General features: G+C 41.4%; 1 protein-coding gene across 4 annotated transcripts in view; it reads right to left on the bottom strand.

The window, feature by feature from the left end:
- Positions 1-25,885, bottom strand: part of EYA2 (EYA transcriptional coactivator and phosphatase 2) — an 80,972-nt gene extending 55,087 nt beyond the window's left edge. For all 4 annotated transcript variants that reach the window (XM_057365950.1, XM_057365952.1, XM_057365953.1 and 1 more), the window contains exon 1: positions 25,817-25,885. In XM_057365950.1, coding sequence (XP_057221933.1) covers positions 25,817-25,881 — 65 coding nt within the window. In that variant the 5' untranslated portion in view covers positions 25,882-25,885. The remainder of the gene's footprint in view (positions 1-25,816) is intronic.
- Positions 25,886-25,965: the final 80 nt, after the last annotated feature.

Here is a 25,965-nt window from a genome sequence, read left to right as displayed (position 1 = left end):
GAAAAAGGTCTCTTGTGCATGTACAAGGCTGAAAGCATCTCTGATTGCCTCGTTTTCCTTGTCAATAAAACAGCAGTGATGGTGGTAAGATGATGGCATTTCTGAACAGAACTGCTCCATCAGTGCYGTGGTTTATGGGAATAGCAGATTCACAAAGTTTAAACCATTCTGTGATCAACAGCTCAAATCAACAGCGTGGGAACAGCCAAGGGGAGAAGGAATTTGCTCAGAGCAAATGCTCATGATGTTTTCCTTGATATCTACTCCATTAATAAGTTTTTGTGGGTATTTGAAAGTCAGGCTAAAACAACAACATGGGAATAACAAATGGACAGCATGATTCACTTTGTATGTTCAGGTGGGCCTAGGTCTGAATTCCCAAGAGTTTTGGGGTGACAGCAGGTAAAGCTTTTTTTCTTTCAGCCCAAGTGAAAGTTAATGAGGGCCCAAGATCCCAAAACTGTTGGCTGTCAGGTTTATTTTCAAGACAGAGGGAAGGAATTTTTGCAGGGATAACYGAAGGATATGATCAAACAAAAAGGAGTCACAGAGATCCTGCCATCCAGTCACTGATACTCTGCAGGACAGCATGGCAATGAAAACCCCAAATAAAACAAATGCATCAACCCAATGCCATGCACACAAATGTCCCTGTTTTCCTTTGCAAAGTGTGATCTGATAAAGAAAAACACTTCCTGAAAGTGCCATTTTATGAAATTAAACAGGCCTGAAATGACTTAACAAAGTACAGAGGGACACTGACATTTGAACTGCAGGAGTTTTGTTTTCCGTCTTGTTTTTCCCCACTGCGAATATTGCATTTGAATAACTGGAATWTTTTAAATCTCTTTTCCTCCTTCCACCATGATGTAATGCAACTGTTGCACAAGAAAAACAATGTAGAGCTACCGCTGCTGGAGCCAAGTTTGGCACCAAGAGAGATTAGGGTTGGCACCAAACACCATGATCTTTAAAATAAATTTGGCAGCCCTAGCTCTTGCCACTGCTGCCATAAACAGCAGTCAGGGCAGTAAATGGAAAAGTGCTGAAAAGAGACCGTGGGTTTGTTACTGGAACAAAGATGCCCATTAGCCAACCACTTAATCTAACACCTTCTCAAATATGAAAAGTAAAGAGTTTTACAATGGCATGTCAGAATTAGCAGCAGTAGCTGGGACCAGAGTGTAACATAACAGTGCCTTTCATCTGTCCATCACTGCAAACTGAGCCCACAAACCCCACCAGCCAGATACCTGTCAGCCARGAGAATTAACATGCACAACTGCAAGTTCCACTAGATTATTCAAAGAAAAATACTTAATCTACACAAGAGCACATCTGTCTCAACRAATTTGTCTTTCCAGTACTTTTCAGTTATGCTTTCCCGGGAGGGCATTTGCTCCTATTCAATGACTGGAACAGTTGTCTGGAAAGCGATGCATATGCGTGTTTTTCTTCTTTAAATGCAGATGGAACAGAGGAGAAATGTGAGTTTTCCTCACTGTATCCCTCCTGGCTTGAACTGAAAAGAGCGTGGGCTGATTTTCTCTGCTCTATAAAAAGGGTCTGATGATTTGTGATGTGGACATCTGCCTGCAACTGGACAGAAGCCACCAGCTTATTTCACAGACAACTAGACAGCCGTGTAATAGCAACATCTTTCAGTTGCTACTTTATTAAAAAAAGACAAAAAATGAACTCATAACCCAGCAGAAAAACTCCATATTCCATACMAAATTTCACTAAATTCAGAAATTCTTTAAGCACCAACTCTCAAATAAGGGACCACCTTCACCCAACAGCTAAAAGTCAGACACGTGTGGTGCTGCAAACAGCTTTTTGCCAATTGTTTAGCAGTAAAACACATAAGAACATTCAAGATTTCAAGCAATTCATCTGACCCTCAGTAGCAACTTTCATTAACAGTACCAACAATTACTCCTACTGGGACAGCCAAGGTGGTATTTGTGTAGGGAGGCACAGAAGTCACAGACTCCTTGTGCACCATACTAAGGAACAGATGAATAGCAAGAATTGGATTAAATGTGAAGACTTTTTTCCCCACTCCCAAAAATCAAATTGAAAAAAATAGGATCTAATTACTATCTATTACTAGGACCGAACTTTTCTCCTGATGGCTTCAAATTCTTCAAAAATCCTGTCCAATCTGAAAACAGAGGGCAACTTTTAATAACCACAAACCATGGCCTCTTTGATTAGATGTTTACAGCTTCAGTGACAAAACTAGCATCTAAAACCTGCTTTGTTCCTCTAAAGAGCAGTTTCCTCCTATTCCACCATACACCACTTACCCTTGGGAYCCCCAGTCTCAAGGAGCTTTTGTGACACAGCTCATCACCTCTGAGGCCACCTGTCAACAGYGACTGCTGGAGCAGTGACAAATTGGGGACTGCTGGCACCAGGAGAGTGCTGGGATCCGTGCTGGGATCCCAACCAGCAAGGGGCAGCTATTTCATTCACAGGATTGCAGGGCAGCTTGAGAGAATTCCATGCAGATACAGAAAATGGCAGCTACCTAGAGTTCTTTCAGATAATCAAAGAAAAAAAGAGTTTTATATCTGTACACATTAAGAAATCCAGCTGCAAGKGAAAGCCAACTTTTGCTACTTGGATATTTGAGAACAAGCCTGTATGTGCCACGGAGAAGGTGACTGCCTTAGACTTRAAACTCAGATTTGATCTGCAATTTCCCTAGCTTACAGGCAAATTTCTCTTGCACACAAGGGACTTCAAAGGCTCTCACCCTTTCATAGCCCAGAAGAGCAGCCTGACAGCCTGGTTCAACAGTGGATGTGTTTCCTGACATTGGATTAACTTCAGCTCATCACCTTCAATGTGGCTTCTCTCTGACACTTTTATGGAATRACTTCCACCACAGACAAAAGGATCAAAGTCATTTCCTCCCTCCAGCTACTACAGAATGGCATCAGACATGTCTGATTCACTCACAAGCAGTGAAGATGCTCTTGCTGACTCCAACTGTTTGCAGCAATGAGCTACCMAAGAAAAAAGAAAAGAAAATCAATGGTGCAAAATATATGAATGCAGTGCTTGGCTTCCAAAAGAAACACAGCAGCTCACCTCATTTTTCCCTTCACAGAAAATCTGATAACTCTAGTGAAAAAACAAGGTACAAAGAGACTGGGCCTAATTTCAGATTGTGTTTTGTTTTTGAAGTAGTGCATATACAGGAGTAATGCAAAATTTGAAGCAAAGATATCTGAATTCAAGCATGTTACAGTTCTACATTAATTTCCCTCAACTACTAATTAGAGAGCCATCTTAAAGTACTAACACAAAAATGACTRTTATTAGAAAAACAATTTACTTTTTTGTCTCAAGTGAAATTGTCAGAAATGGCAAATTTGAAGCCATGGTCCAATGGCCAGGGCTCTCGTAAGGGAGACCTGGGTTCAGTCCTGTGTCAGCCACARGTTTCCTGTTATCAAAGTAGTTTACAAAGCCAACTCGTATTTAACCTGCATGCCTCTATTCACCTCCTCTGTAAAACAGGGATTTCTGCCTATTCCCACTCCTGAGCACTCTGAGCTCGTAATTATGATGCCAACGTGCTGCACTCAGGAAAGAGGGAGAAAAATACATCAATGCCAAAGAGAGAAAAGCAGCCCTACACCTATGAAAAATGCCATGAAACCAGTGTATTTCTGTCATTTGCTTACTCCTTCACAACCTTTTTCTGCTCTTGTGCCTGTGCAGGAAGCAGGCACTGCCTGCAGTTGCCAGAACCGAACAGAAGCTGAAGTCTCACATTCCTATTCCCTCCTGGACCACATAAAATCCCTCCTCATTCCAGCACCCAGCTTTTGCATGGTTAAATTCTCCCTTCAATTCCCATTTGGCTGTGTGACTCCTCTATCCCATCACTCCACAGTGGCTCTGCTCCTGTCTGGGGCARTGGGTGCCAGGTTTGTGCATCCTCTGCTCACACATGTCCTGCTGTGGCTCACATGGAGCATGGCCAGTGTGTTAACCCCTGCACAGCTGCTGGTTTTACAGACTGTCACCACAAAGGCTGTGTGCCTGCCTGGAGGGTTTTGGTTCTTTGGTTCTTCAGGAGCCCCACAACTGAATTCACTCAGTTCAGCTGTGAATTCAAGCACAGAATTGAAATGCTGCCATGAAGAGAACCAGCATTGTTTAGTTCAGCTTCTAATCAAAAAAACTAGCATTGGGGATCATCTAATGTCTTAAAATTCTTCATTTCTAACAGTTCCTGAAGGTTAAYAAAGAGCATTTTCAGCAATAGATACTGCAGAGGAAATGGGTGCAAAGATTCCAAACTGCAAGGTTTCCCAGGAGAGGACAATATCTGCCAGAACCTCCACCTCCTAAACTCATCTRGGAACTTTTCCTCAGTGTTCATGTGCCAGTCGAGTGAAAACTAAGGAGGACAAAAATCAGCAAGAAAATAACACAGAATAACAAGAATGTGTGGCACAAAAGTAAAAAGCTCCTGGGACGTGGGCCTCAGAAAAGCCTTTTGAAATGCAATGGAGTACTACTGAAAAACAATTTGTGACCTTTCTGTGCCCTGGATTAAAAAAAAAACAACCCAAACAAAACCCACAAAAAACCTTCAGTACCATTTCTAAACAAACAAAACAAGTTTCTGCTAGAATTACACTCCATCTATTTCCCTCTAATTCTTGTGGACTGCCCACAAGAACTCGTGTTTCTGGCTTGTTGGAGAGGAGTTAACATCAAATTGAGAAAGGCTCCATTTCCCTTGTCCTGTCACATACCTCATGTGGGACAAATAATTTGAAAAGCACGTACACACACCTTAAGCAAAAYCCTAAGTTTTAAGAGTAACAGCCCAAGAGTGAAAGCTGTAAGAGTTAAGATTTTTCTCAAAGCTAAGCAAACATCTYTCCRTGCAAGCAGCTGAAGCRTGGATATTTTAAAGAGTAGTTTATYAAGCACAATATAGCATATCTCCTACTCAGCTCTATAAAATGTGTGTAATGCCATACAAAGCATTAAAAAGCATTTAAATCTGGACCTTGCTGGCATCCAGTGGCACAACAGAAGAATTGAGAGAATTAATCAAACAGCTGTCTGGAAACACAGCAGATTTATACCAAGGGTTTTGGCATTAACTGCAGATATCTGACTTACAACAGAACACTGAATGAACACTGGTGGTCTCTAGACAAATGCAAGGTATGGCAGCCCCTAAAATACAGTCTTGGCTCCAGAATGCTGAAATCAAGTACTGTGCTTCTTAGTGGAAGCAGTCCAGATTGGTTAATTAAAAAGTGGAGTCAAAGAAAAAAGCCAAATAAAGGCTATATACAAATAGCTCATCAAATATCCATATACAGAATGGTATTATTGGTCTTTTGCATTGCTACTGAAATGGATTTGCAGGTTACACACAACAACTGAAAACTGGCACAATATAATWGCCCAACAYTTATTTAGCTCCCSGTCTATGTTTGTATTTATTTTCTGATGGGAAGGTAACACCAAAGAAGCAGAGGGATAAATAGCATCTTTAGCTGTATGGAAACTTATAGCTAAGTAAGCATTTGAGACTGCAGTGTATGGGAAATACTGCTAATTGGATTAGAATTCAAATTTCAAGTCTGGTGAATTCAAGGGAAAAAACAGTTACATGAATACCACAAGAATCTATTAATAACTGAGCATACAAATGAAATTCTAGAAAGGCTGGCAAAATTACCCTTGGTTACACCAAAACTTTGGGTTCATGCCAAGAAAAGCTCTTTGGTTTTTGTCAGGAGTACTCAGGTGGGTGGAATTCCACCTGGAGTAATTCAGGTGGGTGGGGGGACCTTCGTTCCTAAAGGAGGTTTTCCTGTGRCACCTCTTAACAACTCCACTCTTCTGATGGCCATGTGCACTCCAGACTTAGGAGCAACTGAGAAAACTCCTGTGGATGATTCTTGTGAGGATTGACACTGAAGATATGAGAAGCAGAAATCACTCCATCCTCATATTCTGCCACCAGCAAGGCAGGGTGCTAAGAAGTTTTTCACTGTCGTTTTATTTAATGATTTTTAAAGTGCTATTTTTAAAGACTGCTATCAAGGACAACACTGAGGTAATGTGAAAGCTGAGCCTGGCTTTTCCTCTCCCCTCCCATCCCCCAGGTCCCTCTCCCTGCAGTTTATTTGGCAGAGAGGCATTGCACAGAGTCTCATCCAACACTGCTACCCGAGTGCTCCTGAACATGATTAATTTGCTAACGATACAAATCTCCAAACAGCACGTTAGTCCTGCTGATGATTTATGAAATGCCAGAGATCCTTCTCTCACCAGTGATAAGCTCTTTCAAGCTCGTGGTTTTGTACGAAACCTCTCACAATTTCTAAGGCCATTCTCGACTCAGCATCACTCCCARACAGGATGGGGCAGAGGTGCAGCAAGGATTTCTGTAATGAACTGCAGGTTATGTCTACACACAAACAAAACACAGGCTCAGATTATGAATTCTTGCATACTTCCATATGCAAAAAGCCCAGAGTGTGCTTTGGAACAGAGACAAGCCTCACTGGGCAAACACTCTGCTTGGTCTGCTCTCCTCCCAGGATGCAAGTGCTCACCAGCAATTGCAAAACTATGGAATGTTTCCTTTTCTCAACTGCTCACAATATTGCCCTTGGCACTCCATGGCCCAAGATACACAAGTAGGGAACCCAGATACAGTCTCAGAGACTTCAGTAGTTTTTCATATTTCTTTGCCAGACATTGCCCACCTGAAACCTGCAATACCCCAAGAGTTACTCAAGTTCCAGCATCCTCTTGATCAGAAGATACCAGTGATACCAAACTGCCTCAGCTATGATTTTATTACTTTGATCAGTGACATACAGATCATGATTTTCTTCTTCAAGCAACATTTGCAGCCAGCTTGTGTTTCCTTRTACTCATTCTCCACATTTATGTAGACTGTAAGTTATTTTCACCTATGGAATAATCACAGATAGCGGAAAATATTTAAGATATGAGATCTTCACTATGGCCAGCCAAGAATCCTACAGCTGCCTTTTTTCTTTTTTTTTCTGTCAAGTTAGCGCTTGCTTAACAAAAACACTCCAAAACTGGAATAGTTGAGGTTGATAGGACAGTTTTGGAACTTTTCCTGAACCTGGGTACAAAGAGAAGTAACAGGTAGGAGGAAACAAGATTTGGGAATTGGGTAAGAAATTCAGACCTTCCATTCCTATCATAACAAAAAAAATAAAAATCTGGAATTGAACTGCATACCTACGGCCTAAATACTGTCATGACTTTTTTATTACTTTATCATAACAATTAATTAATGTGTGTGCATTTAACATTAGGGYACTGTCAGTAATAGAACAAGACTTGTACATTTGACAGAAAAGCAGTTTCWAACCTGCAGTTTGTTTTGTAAATCACTGTAACTCTGGCTGCATTTAACCAATAGCAGAAAGAKAATTTTACATATATTTCTTTAAATGTACTTCTGTGCTCAGACAAGCCTCAGAGGTTCGGTTACTTCACCTCTACAGCTCTGTCCACAAGCTGGTAAAGCCATTATTGCCACAGAAACCTCACAGGAGCAATAAAACAAACAAACAAACAAACAAACAAAAAAAAAAACAAACTCAAGGACCCACAAAATCCTAAAATCAAAACAACCTGTGTTCATCTGCATGCACASTCTTACTGAAAAATCCTGACACTATCAGCAACCTACAATGCCAGAGATCATCTGCCGTGCTTTTAAAATGAAACTCTGAAATTTCTTTTCASTCTGGGCTCTGTTTTGGTTCTCTGCCTCCAGCCCAAAATGAATTGTAACTCCAGTCACAGAGGTGAGGCTGTGGGACCAACACTGCTGCACTCCTGGAAGCACAAAAGTTTGAGCAAAGGTGAGGAGGTCGGACAAGGGCAAAGTCCCAAGCAATTTTAAGTGGTTCAGCTAAGTAGGGAAGGCTAATGGGAAACCATTTTAATTTGTTACAGTCATCCCCAGTGAATAAAAGGACAACGTTTTTCTTCAGCAGCTTGATTACAAAGCAGTAAATCCCACTGTGCATATAAAAGATCTATGAACAGTATAGATCAAATGTCAAAAAAAGATTTGTACTATGTGTTGGGAGCAGTTTTAGATACTCAATCATTCTCATTTTTGAATACTGCCAACAATTATTCTCTCCCTAGAAGCAGACATATGTAAGTAATTCTGCCATTCTCATTTACAAAGACACAAAGTAGTGACATTTTTGCAGCAAACATTTTTGGACCTTCTCTTTCCATAAACACCTAAGGAACACAGTCTTGAGCACAGAAATGTGTTATCTTTTCCCCTCCCAGCAACACTGYCTCACTCTGGCTGGTAACAAAAATTTATGCTGCTTCAAGTACTGACTGCARTCTCTGACCCAAGGCAGCATTAAACATGCAAACAAGGCACAGCTCAAGGTGACAATATCCTCCAGCAACAGAAATATCCTGGAGTGAGAATAATGCCAGAATAGGATTGTTCTGCAGTTGCTGACAGAGCTTTCGTGTAGTGTATCAATTTCTGTTTCCCTGACAAACTGCCAGGTCTGATAGACTCACAAACCTGCATACAACCTATTTCATGCAGCCATCAAAGGTGGGATGGAAAAACATTTAAGTTGTAGCTCATCTGCCACAGGTTCTTTTTTAAAAATATTTTTTTTAGTCAGAAGCAAGACTTCTAGGATTAGAAGTAGAATGTACAGCCATCAGGAATTAAGCTTTTAACCGGTCATGGCAATTTATATCTTGTGTCCACATTTTTTTTTTTTTCTGATCATAAGAAATAAATATTCTGAGGCAAGAAGCACTTTAGTTACATCTGCATTCGCAATAGGTCTTGGATTACTATTTGTTGCTGTCATCAACAACCACCAAATACTGTCTGAACCACAAAACACGTTTTTGCAAAGCAAACTTGGTACTGCATGCTAAATAGTTTCGTCAAGTTTTCAGAGAATTCTTGCATTGAGTTTGCCTTTTGATAAGGAACTTCAACCAGTCCTGCACKGTGGAAACCGCTGAGGTGAAAAATCCTGACAGCCCCCCAGGGACCACTCAGAAAAGATGTTACACGATGTCTTAGCACACACTTGCACCAGGACAAGGGGCCCTTACAGCAGGCTGGGGACACGATCACATTACCAACAGCTCAGCTGTAGGGTGGTAACACTCCTTGAGAGCTTTATTCACCTTTCTTCATTAAAGGACAAAATTCTGCAGCTGCACCTCAAMTGCACAATGTTCACCTGCTTCATCAGGCACTCACAGCAACACTTCACTCTGGTGTCCTGTTCTAACACCATTTGTAGCATCCTCAAMCAGGTTTTGGAGAGATCAGTTCTGTCTTTAACAAACTTTTCCATACACAGGCAAAGTTTACACCACATGTGGTGTGATTTTTTAAAAGGCTGCATTTTTAAACTTTCAACCCATTTATTGTCAATAAAGAACTTTACAGCAGTTTGGACACRTTGGTATCGACCCCTGGCCAAAGCAGGCTCCAGTGTTTGTGTTCTGTCTGCCCACAACACTGCCTGTCACTTCTAGTGGCTGAAATGTTCTYCTGTGGTTTTGCAAAGTGTCCCTCCCTGCTGAGGACTGCACACCAACAGTTGGGTCTCATCTCATATATGGCTCTTCTGAGCTCATGGGGAGCAAGGGGAAGGAGTGAGAACAACAGGGGATGGGACCCAAAGCTAAATAAATCAATGCTTCTTTGATCCTTTGGGATGAGGATRCTGTAAAAACACATGGTTATTAGAATAGTGATTTTATTGGTAAAAGAGTTGGTTACTGGCACTGTATTTCATCATGAACTTATATTATGGTGCTAAGTACAAAGCATTCATTCTGTTTGTGGCTATAAGAATTAATCTCTTCCATGTGCAGAGAGGGTGTGTGATAATTCAGCTGAGATTCCTGTTGGTAGTCCGGGCAAGCACTCACCAGCTGCAGGGCTTTCAACAATGCAAAGCAACAGCTCCAAGAACAAATGATGTAACYCACACCCCTCTGAGTGCTACCAAGCTGGGCCAGAGCAGCCTGCTCACTTCAGGGTCTTCATCCAAGCAGCTTGTCACAAACCTGAAAACCTGAAACTAAAAGGTGAGYTTCTCCCCAAACACTCCAATGCTTGACTTTGGACAGGATTCAATAGCTAATGGACATTGAMTGAAATTGTATGGTTCTAATAGCTTGCATTTGCCTCAATATTAAGGAAAGGTCTGATCCTGATTATTAAAAATGAAAAACTAATTTGCAATGTTTATGTGGATGGCAGCTTTATATGCACGATAGAAATGCTCCAACTGCCTTTACAATCCAGCTGGAACGAAGTTTTCATTTTTCTTTTTCATGAAATTTCATTTATTATGAGCACTGTGTCTTAGTAAGGCAGCTGTTGGCAGCAAGCAGTGAAATTTAAGTTGAGCTGGTTAGTACCAAGAGCCAAGATATAATAYGTTTGTGTCAGAGGTTCTTCTTGTRYATAGGCAAYCTACATTCAGTAATTAAAACAGTTTGTCAGTCAATCCTGTCAACCCCACTTGAAGGAGASATAATGCTATTTTAAAACACAATTTACAAATTGCAACCAAAAAGCTGGGATTGCTACAGCTCATTTCAGAGAGGTCTTTAAGTAGGTAATGCACCACTGACTTCAGAAATTAAAGATACCTGGTTTTCATCACTGTCCTACTAASATGCTGTTAGATTTTGGGCAAGTCTCTTCTGACAAGATTCCAAATGGGAATTAAATAAGGATCAGTGTGTTCCTGTTAGACTGAGGATGTCACACACAGCCTGCACCTGGAGGAAATCCATGCTGGGCTTCTAGGACTGGGGCAAGCACTCCTATCATTCAATACATAACCATGAKTCTCCTCCAGCTTCTCTGGCTGTTATAAAAGAAAGCAGCAGTGAACTTCATATCTTGCTCTGAAACCCTTCTGGAATGTGCTTAAGATGCACATTTCAAAAATATCTACCTAAAAGTGCCCTTGGGAACCAGGTGAAGGAACAGGACAGGACTTGGCACATGCTGCTGGAAGTTCAAGCCAGGTAAGGGCTGCAATTTTATAAAAGAGAACATGAAAAAAAAAAGCCTAAACTAAAATATTAAGATGATCAATCCTCAACAGCTACAATGACTACTTGCAAATTGATATCTTTCACAAATTGTTGCCTGGAAGTTCAGTTATCAAGGGTAACTGCAAAACTGTAACATCATCTTCTAATGATTGTACACATTCACAAACTTCACTACTGACCAAAGATATAACCCTGTCCTGTCCTGGACCAGCCACAACCTCTTCCAACGACACAATCCTGACCACCAAACTCATTTTTCCCTGTTTTTCTCCCCRGCTGGATCAGYRAGTAGATCCAGTTTGCAGCACATCCAACGGTCCCCAGGGASGAGGAGACAGGAACACGGCCAGGCTGAGCAGGGCACAGCACTCAGATAACCCAGTCTGAAACCACAGCTGAGATATTCCACCACCACTGCTTTAGGAGGGTCCCAGAGCCCACGGGGGGACTGCATTCTAATGCCATGTAAAATATGCTGAAATTATTCCCCTGTTTAGGTGACAGCTACCTGCACTTCCCTATAAACACAGGATTACGATGAAATGCTCCAACACAGCTGAAGTTGGCACCATTTTTAGTATTATAATGTTAACTGACAAAGAGATTAATTTAACATGGCTTTGAGGACTCTGCCCACACCACCTAACCCATAAATTACCCATGTGCAGACTTTCCAGGCAGCAATTCTTAGTTGATATCTACTTTAGGTGTTTGCAGCACTGTCCTATTTGCAGGGGTATCAAACCACTTTGGGGGTTTACTTCACATCATACTTAGAGTTTGACAGCCTCCTACTGCAGCTAAAAACACAGCCAAAAAGTTCAACTAGAGAACYAGAAAATTAAATAGCATTTAGAAATTGGTGGGAGACTGCATACTGATGTTTAGTATCAGTGAACACAGTGGCTAACAGGGTACTTTCAAGGATTTTAAAGCCAAAGAAAGCTTAGCAGGTTCTTTCCTCCAAGCAATTCTTTCTCTGAAGAGTTTTTTAAGAAGTAAGTATTGGGGTTTACTCTTCTGAGATTACATGCATTGTTAAAGACAACTGGATTCCATCTTTTCTATATGAAAAAAAAATCTGACTTGTCAGTATCTAGAGAGTCAAAATCCTCAGATCAAAAACACACTTAGTACATTCACAAAAGATGAGAGCTGGTGGCCATCACTCCACAAGTGCTGCCTCCAAAAACACACTCACAGATTCGCAGCAATATAAAAACACAAGGCTGGCAAGAAACTGAAATGAGAATAAAACACACATGAATCATGCACACAGCTAATTAAAAATGAAAATTATCTTCACAGTCACTTACCTTCACCATTGTAAGTTAACATTCAGCAGAACAAATTTGAGCAGTGTAYTTCAGACATATGCAATCTGGGAGTAATATTTCTTTTAAACTCATGTCAGGATAACACAGCTTCCTTTCCAAGAACTGATTMTTTTGGGCTCTCCTAAGCAAAGCGAAAAATGCTTAAGACTGAACACAAGCCTTGGCTGACAGCACTTAAGTGAGCCTGGAAATCTTCAAATTTACAGTGTTGGGAACTGCTGTGTAACTTCTAGGCTAAKGCTTCAGGGCAAGGCATACCTTTACTTTTGTCAACTCACAAGTTAAAAAAAGTCAGATTTTGGCAACTAAACTCCAACTTCCTTTTGCATAAGTTTTACACCAACATCTAAGCACTCGACTGCTCACTGTCAGGAGACCATGTGAAAAACACCTCAGCAAGTCACATCCCAGCTATTTCTTCTTTGCTAACATTTAATTTGCAGAATACAATCCAAACTGCACTTCCAAAAGTCACAAGGGTGTATGAGCCTCCTCAGGCACTACCAAAAAAATGAAAAAAAAAAAACTCCACAAAATTTGCAGCTTGATTTTCAGTGATGCTGAAAAAACCTCTGTACGCATGAACTTTTAAGAGTGTATACCAAGAGTAACGACAGAATTTTGAGTCCAAGAGACCACAACATCACAGGTTCCATTCTACTTCTTCTGATAATGGTATTTGCATCCACACAGAGAGCATCCACTTGAGGAGAGACAGAGAGCAGCGTGTTGGCACAACAAAACCCCTTCATTAAGGAGACATCTGGGCCATTAAGAACTCTCTTCTTGGGGGAGGCTGCACCTCGCTAGATTGGGTTTCAAACCAAGTTCTCCATGAGGTGCTGAGCAAAGGAGAATTGGCTGCAAGCAGGACAACACAGGCCTGGTGGGTTTTGTTTACTGTGCAGTTAAAGGACCACTCAATGATTAATGAAGGTCTGACAGCTCCTTTGTAGAGTAGCACACAATATTTTGGGGAAAGACTTTGGCTTGTCAAGTTAAGCATAGAAATGCTTACATAGAGCGAGCTCTCCTGAGCTCACTGCCGTTCAAATGACTTTTCTAACTTGCTTCCCAGGACAGGAACATCAATGTAAGGTTACCTTGAGGAGAAAAATCAGCACAAGACAATGCCAGTTTGCCAGCAGAGCACCTGGCACATTAACATGTGTGGTAACACCAGCACCACATGTTCATTACCACCTTAGCAGCAGCTAAAGGCAAATCTTCAGCAAGATCCCTCTCCAAGTAAACCCAATTCCACTGAGAACAGCAGGATCCTTTACCTTCCTCAGACAAACTCTGCCCTGCACTTTCCAGGTTCTTCCTAAGCACAAAGCTGCCATCGTCACCAGGAATGACAAATGGGTCATAAGGAATTGAACATGTCTTCCTTTAGAGCATAAAAGAGGTASAAAAACGATGCCATGCAAGCTTCAGGTTAATGTCTAAAAGCTCTGAAGCCCAACATATGAAGAACATTTGAAATGTTTTTTAAGCCTTGGATGCATGATTAAAATGAGAGGATGGCCACCATTTGATGGCAAGACGATCTCACCTGTTTCTAACACTTTAGATATGAATATTAATAGAATACAGGCAAAAAACCCTGAACATTAAAGATTTGGCCTCTGGAGAGGCAGGGAAGAGGAGAGGTCCCCTACATCAGCCTTTCTAATCTTCAGAGCAGGTACAAATTTAAAGGCAACTTAAAATCAAAAAACACATTTAAGAAAACAGASCTGGGAAACATAAGATCCTGAGAATGCAAATAATGTGTCCCTAGTTAAGGAATTCATGTAGAAGACAACACATTTCACAGCCAGCACGTTACCATACAAGCACAGCTAGATTTTTAACCAAAATCAGTCCTTACACACAGTCAAGCACGAGCTCAGTTTTCCATGCAGGAACACTTGTACCCACAAGATGCCCAGACAACCTTTTTGCATCAGCTCAGAGACTTCTGAAGAGTTGGATCTAATTTTGGCACTCAGGTCTCTTACCCCAGGTGGGAGGCAGGACAGGCAAGGCTGACTGACCTTGTGTGTCACCCTCCCCTCTCCTTCCCTGTCATATGAGGCTCTAAACCTGTGTCATGGTTTTACTTGGTCCGATTTTTTGGTGGTGGGGGGATGGGACCAGCAGGAATTCCTGCTGGATGGAAGGTGCCACCTCTCCACACCACAGTGTGATGTGATTTTATAAAGGGCTGATTTTGTCAGGCTCTACCAGGTGTCTGCACAGAGGAGCTGAAGGGAAGGGTGAAGGTCTGTCCTTGCCTGGTTCCACCCAGCTCCACCACAGAGMCACAGCAGCACCTCAGACTGCTGGCACCTCTGTCAAAGGGCAAAATCCAGCATGGMAGGGAGGAAAAAGATGAGAGAAACAATCACAGCTTTGAGAAAAACAGGCTGGAGCTGGTTCTTCTGACAGGAACTGCAGCCTGCAGAGAGCCCACCCTGCAGCAGGGGAGAAGAGTGAGCAGGGAGTGGAAAAAAGGTAATTCACACTCTGCYTGCAGTGTCTCACTGCCCATTCCCCTGGGTGAGGTAGAGGAATTGGGAATGTGGGAGTGAAGCTGAGCCTGGCAAAGGGGGTGGGCAGAACTGGTTTAGGTCTTGCCTTTGTTTCGCACCATCCAGTGCTGTTGTAATTGGCAATAAATTAGCATTCTCCAAATCCAGTCTGYTTTGCCTGTGATGGGAGATAGTAAGTGATCTCCCTGTCTTTATCTTGACCCATGAGMTTTCTTWTYGTATTTTCTCCCCTGATCTGTTGAGGATAGGGAGTGAGTGAGGAGATGGGTGGACATTTGGCCACTGGCCAAGGTCAGCCCACCACACACAAGAAGTGTTTCTTATTCACCTCAGCGCTCYGACTGAAGAACACACTGTAACTGGAAGAAATGTAGCAAACCCCATAAATTTCCTTTCCAATAATCTGCTTCTSACAGAACATAAAATCTTCCATTTCTCCAACTACCCATGGAACAGCTGAGATTAAATGTTGCTAGTGAGAAACAGAGCTGGAGTCCACAGGACACGCCAGGGCTTCCCCTGTGACATAAACACCTTCACCACAAAGCTGTTGGGCACGATGTTTCCAGCATTTATGTTGTTTGGTGCAGCACTCACTGCTCCTTCCCAAATCTCCACCACCCCTGCAGTCCCAGCACTGAATCATCATTTCTGTCACAGACATCTACTGCAAACACACATCCCGAGCAACTTTTTGGGTTGTACTAAATGTAGGGGAAGAGTCAACCAGAAAGCTCTCAAGAAACAAGAGTGCTGCTGCTGCAGGGTCGCAGATTGCTTTTTAAGGAAGAGACACCAAAATCCTCACTTCCCTCTCCCCAGGACTGCGATGGCTCACAATCACCAAGCTGCTGGAAATGGCAAAATTGGGAGGACAAGAGCAGAGTTAAATTTTTGTTGCTGCAGCAAAAGGCAAGGTGAGGACACCACACCAGCCCCTGAAAGCTGGAATAACTTTCTGGGGGGAAGAACAACCTGTCCAAGACACTGATGTGGCAGAAACACAGACACTGATGTGGCAGAAACACCGCGATCTCTGTTGTCAGGGTCGAGCTGCAGATATTATCTTAGCACCTTTTTCATCTAAGTCTCGGATTCAATTCATTTAACACTTTGATAAAGTACAAAAGATGAAGCAGGCAGAGTGTGAGTGTTTTTCTCCCACTGCAGTTCCTCCTGCAGCAATCTCCAGGATGCAGTAGGTGCAGTTCGGAGGATAACAGAGCATCATCCTGGGCACTGCTGGGTGCCAAATCTCCTCCTCTGGAGTCCTACCCAGTGCCTTTTCTCCTCAAACATGTCCTAAAGAATTCCACTGAAGCCAGCAGGTAAAACCCTMCCCAAGCATTCTGCCCTGATTGATAGCTTTAGAGCCTTCCTTCACACAACTTCGGCTGCTTTCCAGACTTTTATTTTTCTCCTTTTTGTAACTGTCTCCAGCAGGAAGTTGCACTTGTTTTTTTCACTGTACGTTTCTCTTAAAACTGACATCTCTKCATTGTAATGAAGGAGCCCCTGGGTATTAGTGACAAATTAGTCACCAGCTAAAGAATATTTTCTTTTCATTTCKATACCAGGTGGAAGATATTAAAATCTCTAGAGGAATTTCACCTACTCTGCTACAATAAATCACCACACAATTTTCTTTCAAAGTGCCWTAATTTTACTACCTCTAAAACTTCATCACCATTAAAATGGTCCTGCGAATTTGGTAAAGGAGACTTTATCATAAATGGCATGCATTTAGTTTTACTTTGAAAATTCATGCAATTTTACTTTCACACCCTAAATGGTGTTTTTAAAATRGGGAATTATTCTTTTCTGAGAACAAAACCCATGTACCTACCACAGGTAAAAACTAGCAAAACTCCATTTTCCTTCTTATTTAATTATCTCAATAAGGAACAGGATTTAAAAAATCTCCAGTAGATACCACACACTCTGTAAGAAAAGAAGAAATCTTGCACTGACTATTTTTTTGAAGGAGTTGTAAAGTAGCAGCCAAAATAGAGGGAAAAAACTCCAAAAACACTTAGAAGCTCACTGAAATACAGCAAAATATTCAGTGAAGGCAGAAATTTACAATTTTCTTTTTATTTTTTTTAGGAAGCAGTAATATTTTGGTAGAAATATATTATTAAAAAGTTGATACTCAAAATGTTTAATTTACAGCCATGCAGATTTTGTCATTTCAGTGAGATTTTCTGCTTTATAAAACAGATAAATTTCTAGTTTATAATTAAAGCTAAATACAACAAGTGGCTTACAGCTTCTGATGGCTTCATACACATTTATGTGCTCTTAATCATCAATTAAGTTAATTTTTGGTATAACAGGTCCCTTAAGTAACCCAGCAGCAAAAGAGTTCATTTTACAACTGAAAGTAACACCAAGACTAAGACAGAAATTCAGGAGTCCTGCCCCACSAGCAAAGGGAGGAGTGGGAGTGTGTCTATCAACAAATACAGCACACTAAGTCCACATCCAAATGTTTCTTCCTCTATTTGCCAASAAAAGAGAAGAGCAGAAGATCAATTAAAAAGCAGAAATKTAAAACCAAAGCATTAAACACTACYAGATCTTTAAGATCCCACAGCRTTTCTTACAAGTGCAGTGCATCACTCCCCCGCTTCTCCCRGGGGAGTTCCAGCTCCAATAATTACTTTCTGTCTGCTCACAAAGTTCAAGTTCAAAACAATATTCATTTTCCACTTCCTGCCCTAGACCAGGACACAGTGCTTCTGTGCATCGTTAAGCAACCATCCTGCTCCACCACAGACATGGYTAAACTGCTTTTATGATTGAATATTCCTGATTTTTGCTGGGGGGGCCAGGGGAAGGAGAAGCCCTGGGCTTTAAGRAGGAAAGTATCAAGCTCCAACATCAACACATCTGACTTTTAGCAGAAGCATCCTTTATTCCATTCAGTTAGAAATCAAGGATTTGTCTCCACCCCCCACCCCTAATTTGCAGGGGGGCATAAGCAGTGTTTCAAAGCTAATCTAGCCCAGAAGTTTTGCTGCATCTCAAATATTTTACAGAACACTCACTTGGCTTCCTAAGTCCCCCTCCCCATCTATTTCTCTTCCCCAAATTATAATCATCTCCTGCAGTGAACAGCAAGGATGGCTGCCAAACAAACAAAATGAAATCATACCTAATAGGCAGAATATGCCTTCYTCCAAACCACAACTGGAAGAGTTTTCAGGTGAAGAGACATTGAAGAGGGAAAGGCAGCAAAGGTCTGGAAAATGGTTACACAGAACACAATCTTCCATTGCCTTGTACAGGGTTACACACATTTATAGCATTGCTGAATGATTATGTATTTCTGGCCAGAGAACTAAGCCTGCCTCTCATTCAGAGAGAAATTAATTTCATTTAAAAACAAGATTTCTCTAACACAGATATTTACATAACGAGCTCCAAGATTAACGAGAATAAAGATCCTATAATTTTATTTCAAGAAGTAAAAAGAAAAATGGTGTCTGCCTTATTTTCCAGCTGCACACCTAATTCCAACACACTTAGGAGTACCATGTCAGAGGAGATGTGATACCAAGGACTGACTCATATCGCTGCAAAGTTTTGATGCAGGGACTCATTCTCAGGGACCTTCCCACCCAATTCTGATTTATCAGCTTCTTCAACTGCTGCTGGAAACCTCTGCTGATTTGCAAAAAGGCCTTTGAGCATGGAGAGCACAGAATGATGTTGATTCCCAGCCCTATTTTGCAAGGCTCAGGCACTGCTGGACTTGCACTGGCAGCAGTTATGATGGGATTTAAAAACAGAGAAAATTTAAATACGCACTTTTGCAGCAAATACAGAAGGTTTAAAACTGCTCCCACTCAATAAGGATCCAACCCTTATTTCAGTGAAATGAGTGGATCTAATACCCATAGCTGAACACMAGAAAGAGAAAATTTATCTATTTTGCTACAGGCATTAAAGCTGACTTACTCCTAACTCTCTTTCAGTGAGGAGTAGTATCAACATAGCACTTACCAAATGTAAGCTAGCAAAACCCATGGGTTTATAAATTAAAAAATAAAGTCAGCCAACCAAAAAAAAAAAAAAGATCTGGATAATAGCGTTCAAATGTTTTACTTAAAAATGTGTCATGTTCCAGAAAAAAATGGTGCTTTTTAGTTTGTTAAAGGGTGGAAAAAGCAATCTCTCTTTCTCAAATAAAAAGCATTGCTCAATTTYAGACAAGATTTTGTCTTGTTTCAGCCACAGTAGTGGGGGAAAATAATAAATTTGCATAGTCTACAAAAACGAAGTACACTTGTCAGCATTTACTGAGAGTAAAGTATTTTGTAAATACATTTTGATTTGACTGAGAATCAAAGACTTGTCAAATAGTTGCAGTTAAACTCCAAGGACGGGGAACTGAGCACAGAAGAGCAGTCGCAAGGGGAATCAGAACTAGTGATACAGATCTATATTCAAAACTGATCAAAGCTTTTTCCAAGTAGCTGTAGGACAATTACACAGCAAACAGCCAAATCAAATATGTCATYAGAAGACACGATTTGCAATAGATGGAAAACTTGTCTTCAGGACAGCTGATGAGCCTCTCTGTGTGGCGCACAGACAGAGCTGTAAATAACCGGGGCCCCCAGACTGCTCTGCTTACTCAACCTATTTAAAAAACAAAAACATTTCAGACGCCTGCCCCACTTTCCCCTCACTGTTTCTTGTGGGTGCCTGAGTAATCCAAGAGGCATTTCTAGTTTTTAAGGCATTTGCTGAGTTTAAGAAATTCTCCCCACGTCCCCCTGCCTTTGTCTGGAGGTACCTGGCTGCCGTGCTCTGGTTGAGTCTGCCCTTTCCAGCACAGAGGCATCAACTGTCCATGGATTGACCAGTCACCATCTGGCCTTACTWGTATTAAATAATTTTCTTTATTTAGAATCATTTTTTTATTTAGCTGGGCTGCTTTCCTTCTCAAAAGCAGYGACKGCAAATGRGAATTTCTGCACAAYGAGACCRAATGTCTAGAATTAGTTGCTCAACCAAACATCATGAACTTACCCATTTTCTCAAACCCTTCTGCACATCTAAGAAGGGGCAATTAAATCTGGAACCTCTTTGATTACTGCAGCCCATAAAAGTAGGAGCCCACAGCCAGGAGCAGGCAGCAGAGAGAAATTCAGCTTGCAGAGAGACATGGCTCTGGTCAMGCTTGAAGTCTGTAATGCTGGTTTATGTAAAAACATTCCCAAAGAAGTCTATTATAGCTAAAATAATTCAAGACTTCCATTTCCCTGAATTATTAAGTGGTGTAGCAGCAAAGTCAAGTTGGGGCTCTACCATGAATCAATTTCCTCTCCAAAAAGCAGAGGGGAGATGAATGACACCAGCATTTCATGCAGCACTCACACAAAGACATGGACATGAAAAAATCTCAGGTTTGTAACCAAATACTTTAAACCTTCATTTCCTTAAGAGGAAACCAGCTGGGAATAAGTTAGAATGGGCTATCAGCAAGGAAGTTTCTAACATCTGAACAACAATCTTCATTTGTACCAATCTGTGTGCATCAGTGACAAACTCTTCACCTGCTTTTCAAATCGCCAAGCCCAAATCACATCCAGGCTCTCACGGCCTTGAGCCCATTTTCACTCTTTGTATTCAAACCTGGCAGCAACAACAAAAAAAAAAGCCCCAGCAGTCTTGCAAATAACAAAATCCCACACCCCACCAAAACACGCACCCTGCTTCTACCAAATAAATGTCAGTCGACAAATAGGCACAAATTTCACAATGGCTGAGGTCATTCCCTTGAAGTCATTACGGTTTGTGGGTGAGTTTTCCTGGTGGTTTTGACATTGGTTTCTGTGATTGCAGCTATGCTTATTTATGCATTTAAGGCGTATGATCTAATACACTTAGGTTTAACTACTTCATTCTTTTGACATTCTTTCCAAATTATAAAAAGGATTCTTGGTGTTTTCACTGCCTTGGTAAAGCAACAAAATTGCTGTCCACATAATTTCTTAAAAATACAGAACAGAGTAAGTACTTGTTRAAAATAATTCAAAGGAAAAAACTCTACCCCAGACATTCCCTCCTCCAAGATAACACWCATTTTTGTTCTCTCTCTCCCCTTCTGAGGGAACTTACTATTTTTTTAGAAAAAGATGTTTTTCTGGCTTTTAAAAAACAATATACAGGCCTTAAGAGTGATTCAGCTACAACTTATAATCAACACAGTAGTTCATCTTATTTTTTTAAGCCCTTCTATTTTTGCAGTTATGATTTTAAAAAACTGCACATTTGTGGTATGCTTCAGTTATATTGCATCTTCCACAGCACTTTGAATTCTACAGTAATGCTCATTTTATTCAATGCCTTTTGRTTATTAACTACCAGGAGTCCTTGCTTGATAAAAATCAAAGAAGGCAATTTTCTACCTTTTTCTAATGGAAATTTAAATTATCTTGTCCCTCCAAGGCACAAAAAGCCCAAAGGTGCCCCCACCATCCAAATCAGGCTGGAGAAATTCACTGACTTGTGGGAAACATCCAGAAACATTTTCAAGAAGCTGAAACAAAAATTAAAACTGTGCATAGAGATGGGTGTGCACATCTCTCTCCCCATACTGCATCCATGTCCATTAGCTTGCATATAGAAGTCACACCAAAACATTTTAAGCAACCTTTTCAAACTGGAGGCCATGGTTACATCTGTATTTCTGGAGTCCCTGACACAGTTTTACATGTCCAAAGATGTTTCTAACCAGCAGTAGGAAGAGTGGAGGACACCCCAAAAGCTTTGTGGAGAGAGAAGGGCCCCATCCTGAGCTGTCCTTGAAGTGTCACCTCTGACAGCTCAGCATCCCCACCAGGTACAGCCATCCCCAGGGCAGCTCTGACCCAGCCACACCACCAGAACATTACCCACAGGCACATAAAACACTCTCAATTCTGTAAAATATCTCCATTTACAGCCACACCACAACAATGTCCAGGCTCCTCTCTCCCTTCCCACCCCATCCTTTCCAATCCGCTTCTTCWCATCGAACCCCAACAAAAACAATCCTCCACAAATTCCAACAAACCGCCCCTGAAATTCCCCATAAACCKTACTGCAACCCTGCAGGAAGCTTCTGGCTTTCCACAGCGCCTCTGTACCTAAACACCAGGGGAAATACCTTCACAGAGCACTAATGAAGCTTTTTCCGGACGCAGCAGAGGTGACAAACAGAATGAGAGCAAAGCCAAGATCCCATCTCCACTCCAGGCAAACAACCTCTTCTGACCTCTGGCAGCTCCCACACACTATTAAACAAAAAGTATTCTCTCCATGTTAATGAACCATGTACAATCTAACAGATAACGCTGATGTTAAATAAACATGTTTATATGCGACTCCTAATGCCAGGTCTTAAGCAGCTGCAGACAAATAATTTTAAATGGGATARGATTATGCCTRKGTAATCTTTCTCATCTCATTTTACMCATATTTGRAATAATTAATATACATAATTAAAGCACRAGCAGAAAGACTGAGTGAAAAGTTTTTGGACTATTTTAAATTAAATATTCACTCTGTGACACACTCACTGGAACCATCTCTGCAGCGAACATTATTTTTGGATCCAATTTTCCTCTCACATCTCTTGCAGCAGTAAATGAAGAGCCATTGAACAGCCCAGCAAAGAAGAGAACTGCATCAGGTTTTGAATGCTGTGATCAAAAAATATTTTGCATGAGTCTTAAATCCTTAATCCTGCTTTCTCCTCTCTGCTCCTTCAAACCTCGGGTGGCACCAAATCTACCTGCAAMTGGCAGCACCTGCAAGCCCCAAATGACCCAACCAAGAGCAGCAATTATTTGCATCCTAATTGAAGGGCTTATCCTCACCTGATTAAAACAAGGTGTTTGTTAAACATCATTACTCGAGTTAAGATCTGCAAATAAAGATGAAGTATTGTTTTAAGAATTTGACTGCAATGAACAATTGTTTTCTGATGAGATCTCTTAATGAACACTCCCAACCAGGATGGTCTTTCTGGCTTTTTAGCAGAAAAAGAAGGGAAAGAGATTTGACAAGTTCTCCCTATTCATACCAAAGTGAGTGAAATGCCAAGAGGTCTGAGTACTTGCATTTTTTTTCCATARACATTTACTAAAAAGAAAATAAATCTTGCAATTTCACTAAATTAAACCACCAAAAAGGAGGAAGTATTTAAGTCTGAATGGCTTTACTTTAGTATACACCATTGTTTGTAACTCTGAATGTATTTTTCTTCCTATTTTTCTGTTCTGTGAAGTACAATGCAAAATTTAGTTAAAAGAACMTGATTGTTAATCCAGGAGACTCCACCATGCACTAATCAAATTTATATTACTACTGCTGTGAAAAATACACACGTACAGGGTAACGAGCTATACACTGAAAACGGCAGGATGAGATTTCCCTGCTTGGTCTACCAAATGACCCCTCTGCTTACAGAATATATTTAAAATCTTCACATTAAAACTGCAGTGTTCCATGGTTTATGAAAAGGATTTGAATTTGCAACTCTTTTTAGCAGTCTGTCCTGAATAAAAGTTACCCCAGCCAGGCAAAATTAACTCAAAAATATTTTCTTAGCATTCTAAGAACTTCTGCTAGTTTTCACAGATTTATAAAAGCATTTTTCACTGCGTAAGTAATCTTAACAATCATTTCCACAGATTAGGTCTAACAACCTGTGAATTTATTGCAGAAGGAATTTACTGCAAGGAATAATTAGTCTTCAGCACTGTTCATGCTTGTTCTCCGGCTGAAGACACCTTAAGACCATCTRGTTACTGCAAAATTTGGCACAGGAGAAACAAATCTTACTGAAGAGAATTATAGCTGATTTCAGAATAGCTGTTTTACTGCTACACATCATAAATAACAGTTGGGAAGACAGCAGAAAATTACTAACGTCTTTAATTGTTTTCTTTGTCAGCAGTGTGTACATATACACACTGGCACACAAACACAGCCAGGCAGACTTCAGCCCGATGCCTTGMGGGCTTGAAATTAAACATGCAACTAATATTTGCAGGATTAATAGCTAAATTATTACATCTTCAGGGGAAAGAATAAAAAAGAAAGGCACATTAACCAGCTACGCACAGCAACACAGCGACACACRAGACCCTTTAAGTGATATTCTGAGATCAAGTTCTTTGTGAGAATACCTGAGTTTAACTCCTTCTTATAATTCAAGGCATATCCGCACACACCGTGGAGTTGAATATGGGGCTTATTGTTGGAGGGGGAGTTATCAACAACATTTTTATTTCTCCCTAATGAAGCTTTTCTAATGGAACCTAAGACTGCCAAAGTAGTGAGATATTTGAAACAGGAACCCATTTCAAAAATTTCAACCGAATAATGGTCATAGGATTAGCGAGTCATGGGAATCGAGTCTCCACGTACTATTTTAAAAGAAAATGAGCGAGGGGAGTGGGCTAAACAAAGCAAAGCAAAACAAATCGATAAGCGTAAAACCAAAAGCATACACCGTTCATTATTTAGCCAAATGTTTTGACCTGTTGGTGGGTGAGTAGATGAGGCAGAAGAATTACGTGGACAATCTGACTCCGTAACTTCAAAATTCAATTGCACACCATAGATTCAGATTTTTTTTTTTTTTTTACAATTAAGAGCTTTTAGTCAGAATAAATAAGTCAAGTTATCAGCTGCTGTACCACATCAAGTGAATTTTCAAAATATGCCTAAAACGTTTTTGGAATTTCTCCAAAGCTGTGAATACTGATTATTTTCAAGGCATTTGTACTGCAAACCTTTCCTACTTGCATGTGTTACATCTGAGGCCACGATGCCTTCAATTCCAAAGCAGAAATAAAAATTCAGCTTTGTTAGGGAACAGAAACACTTTTCCCAGGTAAAAAAAGGATGATGAGAAAGAATTTATCCTGTCTGAAGGAACAAGTAACAAAACAATGCAATGCTAAACATATGAAACTATTCGGRAAGCATTCGTTTAGACACAGAACTATCAGTTTAAATGTATGCCATCTTTTGCGGAYGAGACTGCCCTAATACACGCAGATGTGGACCAGCATAAAGAAAYTTAGACATTTCTCAATAAATTGGGGGAGAGGAAGGGGAGGGACCCTTCTATGGACGGCACTGCAGAGATAAGGAATTCTCAGTAAATTAATAGTCCACAACAGAGACTAAACAATAAACTGTTCCTAACACTTCCTTTAACGGAGCTCAGGGATGCGTGAATTTGATACAGCGCTGAACAAAATTTCTTTAATATTTGATATAGACCCATAAACTGTTTATTGGTTCACTACATGTATTTTAGCAATCACAACTTTATACGAGAGAAAATACCATTATTTGAAATGTCTGAACACAGTAGCTGTATACCATAATTTCCTTCAGAGGCCAGTCACTGCGCTCAAGCACAATTTACCACTCAAAAAAGTTTACTTAAACTGCACAAATCTTATACAAGTTTTTCTCACAGAAGCMGCCGCGGCAAAGTGCAGCGGCTCATTTAAACGCACGCTTCAGCTTTTAAAATAATTAATAAGCGGGGCTCGCTGGACGGTAAAATCGAACCGCAATGAGCTCCGTCTGCCGCTGCTCAGTCCCGACTCCGGACCCGCGGAGCAGCTCCGCGCCCGCGCTCCCCGCGCTCCGCCGCAGCCGCCCCCGACGGGCTCCGAGCTCCGCGCCCCCGTCCCGCACCCGCGGGCGGCAGAGCCCCTCCAGCAGCCCGTACCCGCGGTACCCGCCGGCCCCTCCGCGGGCGCGCAGAGCCCGTGCCCCACTCACCGGCGGTGCAGCGCGGAGCCGCGGCTCTGCGGAGTGTGCGCGCCCGCCGCGGGCGCAGTGAGCATGTGCGAGGCAGGCGCGCATGCCCGCGGAAGGGAGCGGAGCGGAGCGGAGCGGGGCGGTGGCTCCGCACCCCGCGCTGCCCCCGG

This window comes from Malurus melanocephalus, unplaced genomic scaffold, assembly GCF_030028575.1.
Source record: "Malurus melanocephalus ecotype Western Australia unplaced genomic scaffold, MMel_1.1 scaffold_59, whole genome shotgun sequence".
In the NCBI taxonomy this organism is placed as follows: domain Eukaryota; kingdom Metazoa; phylum Chordata; class Aves; order Passeriformes; family Maluridae; genus Malurus; species Malurus melanocephalus.
This window is presented reverse-complemented; position numbering and strand designations above follow the sequence as displayed.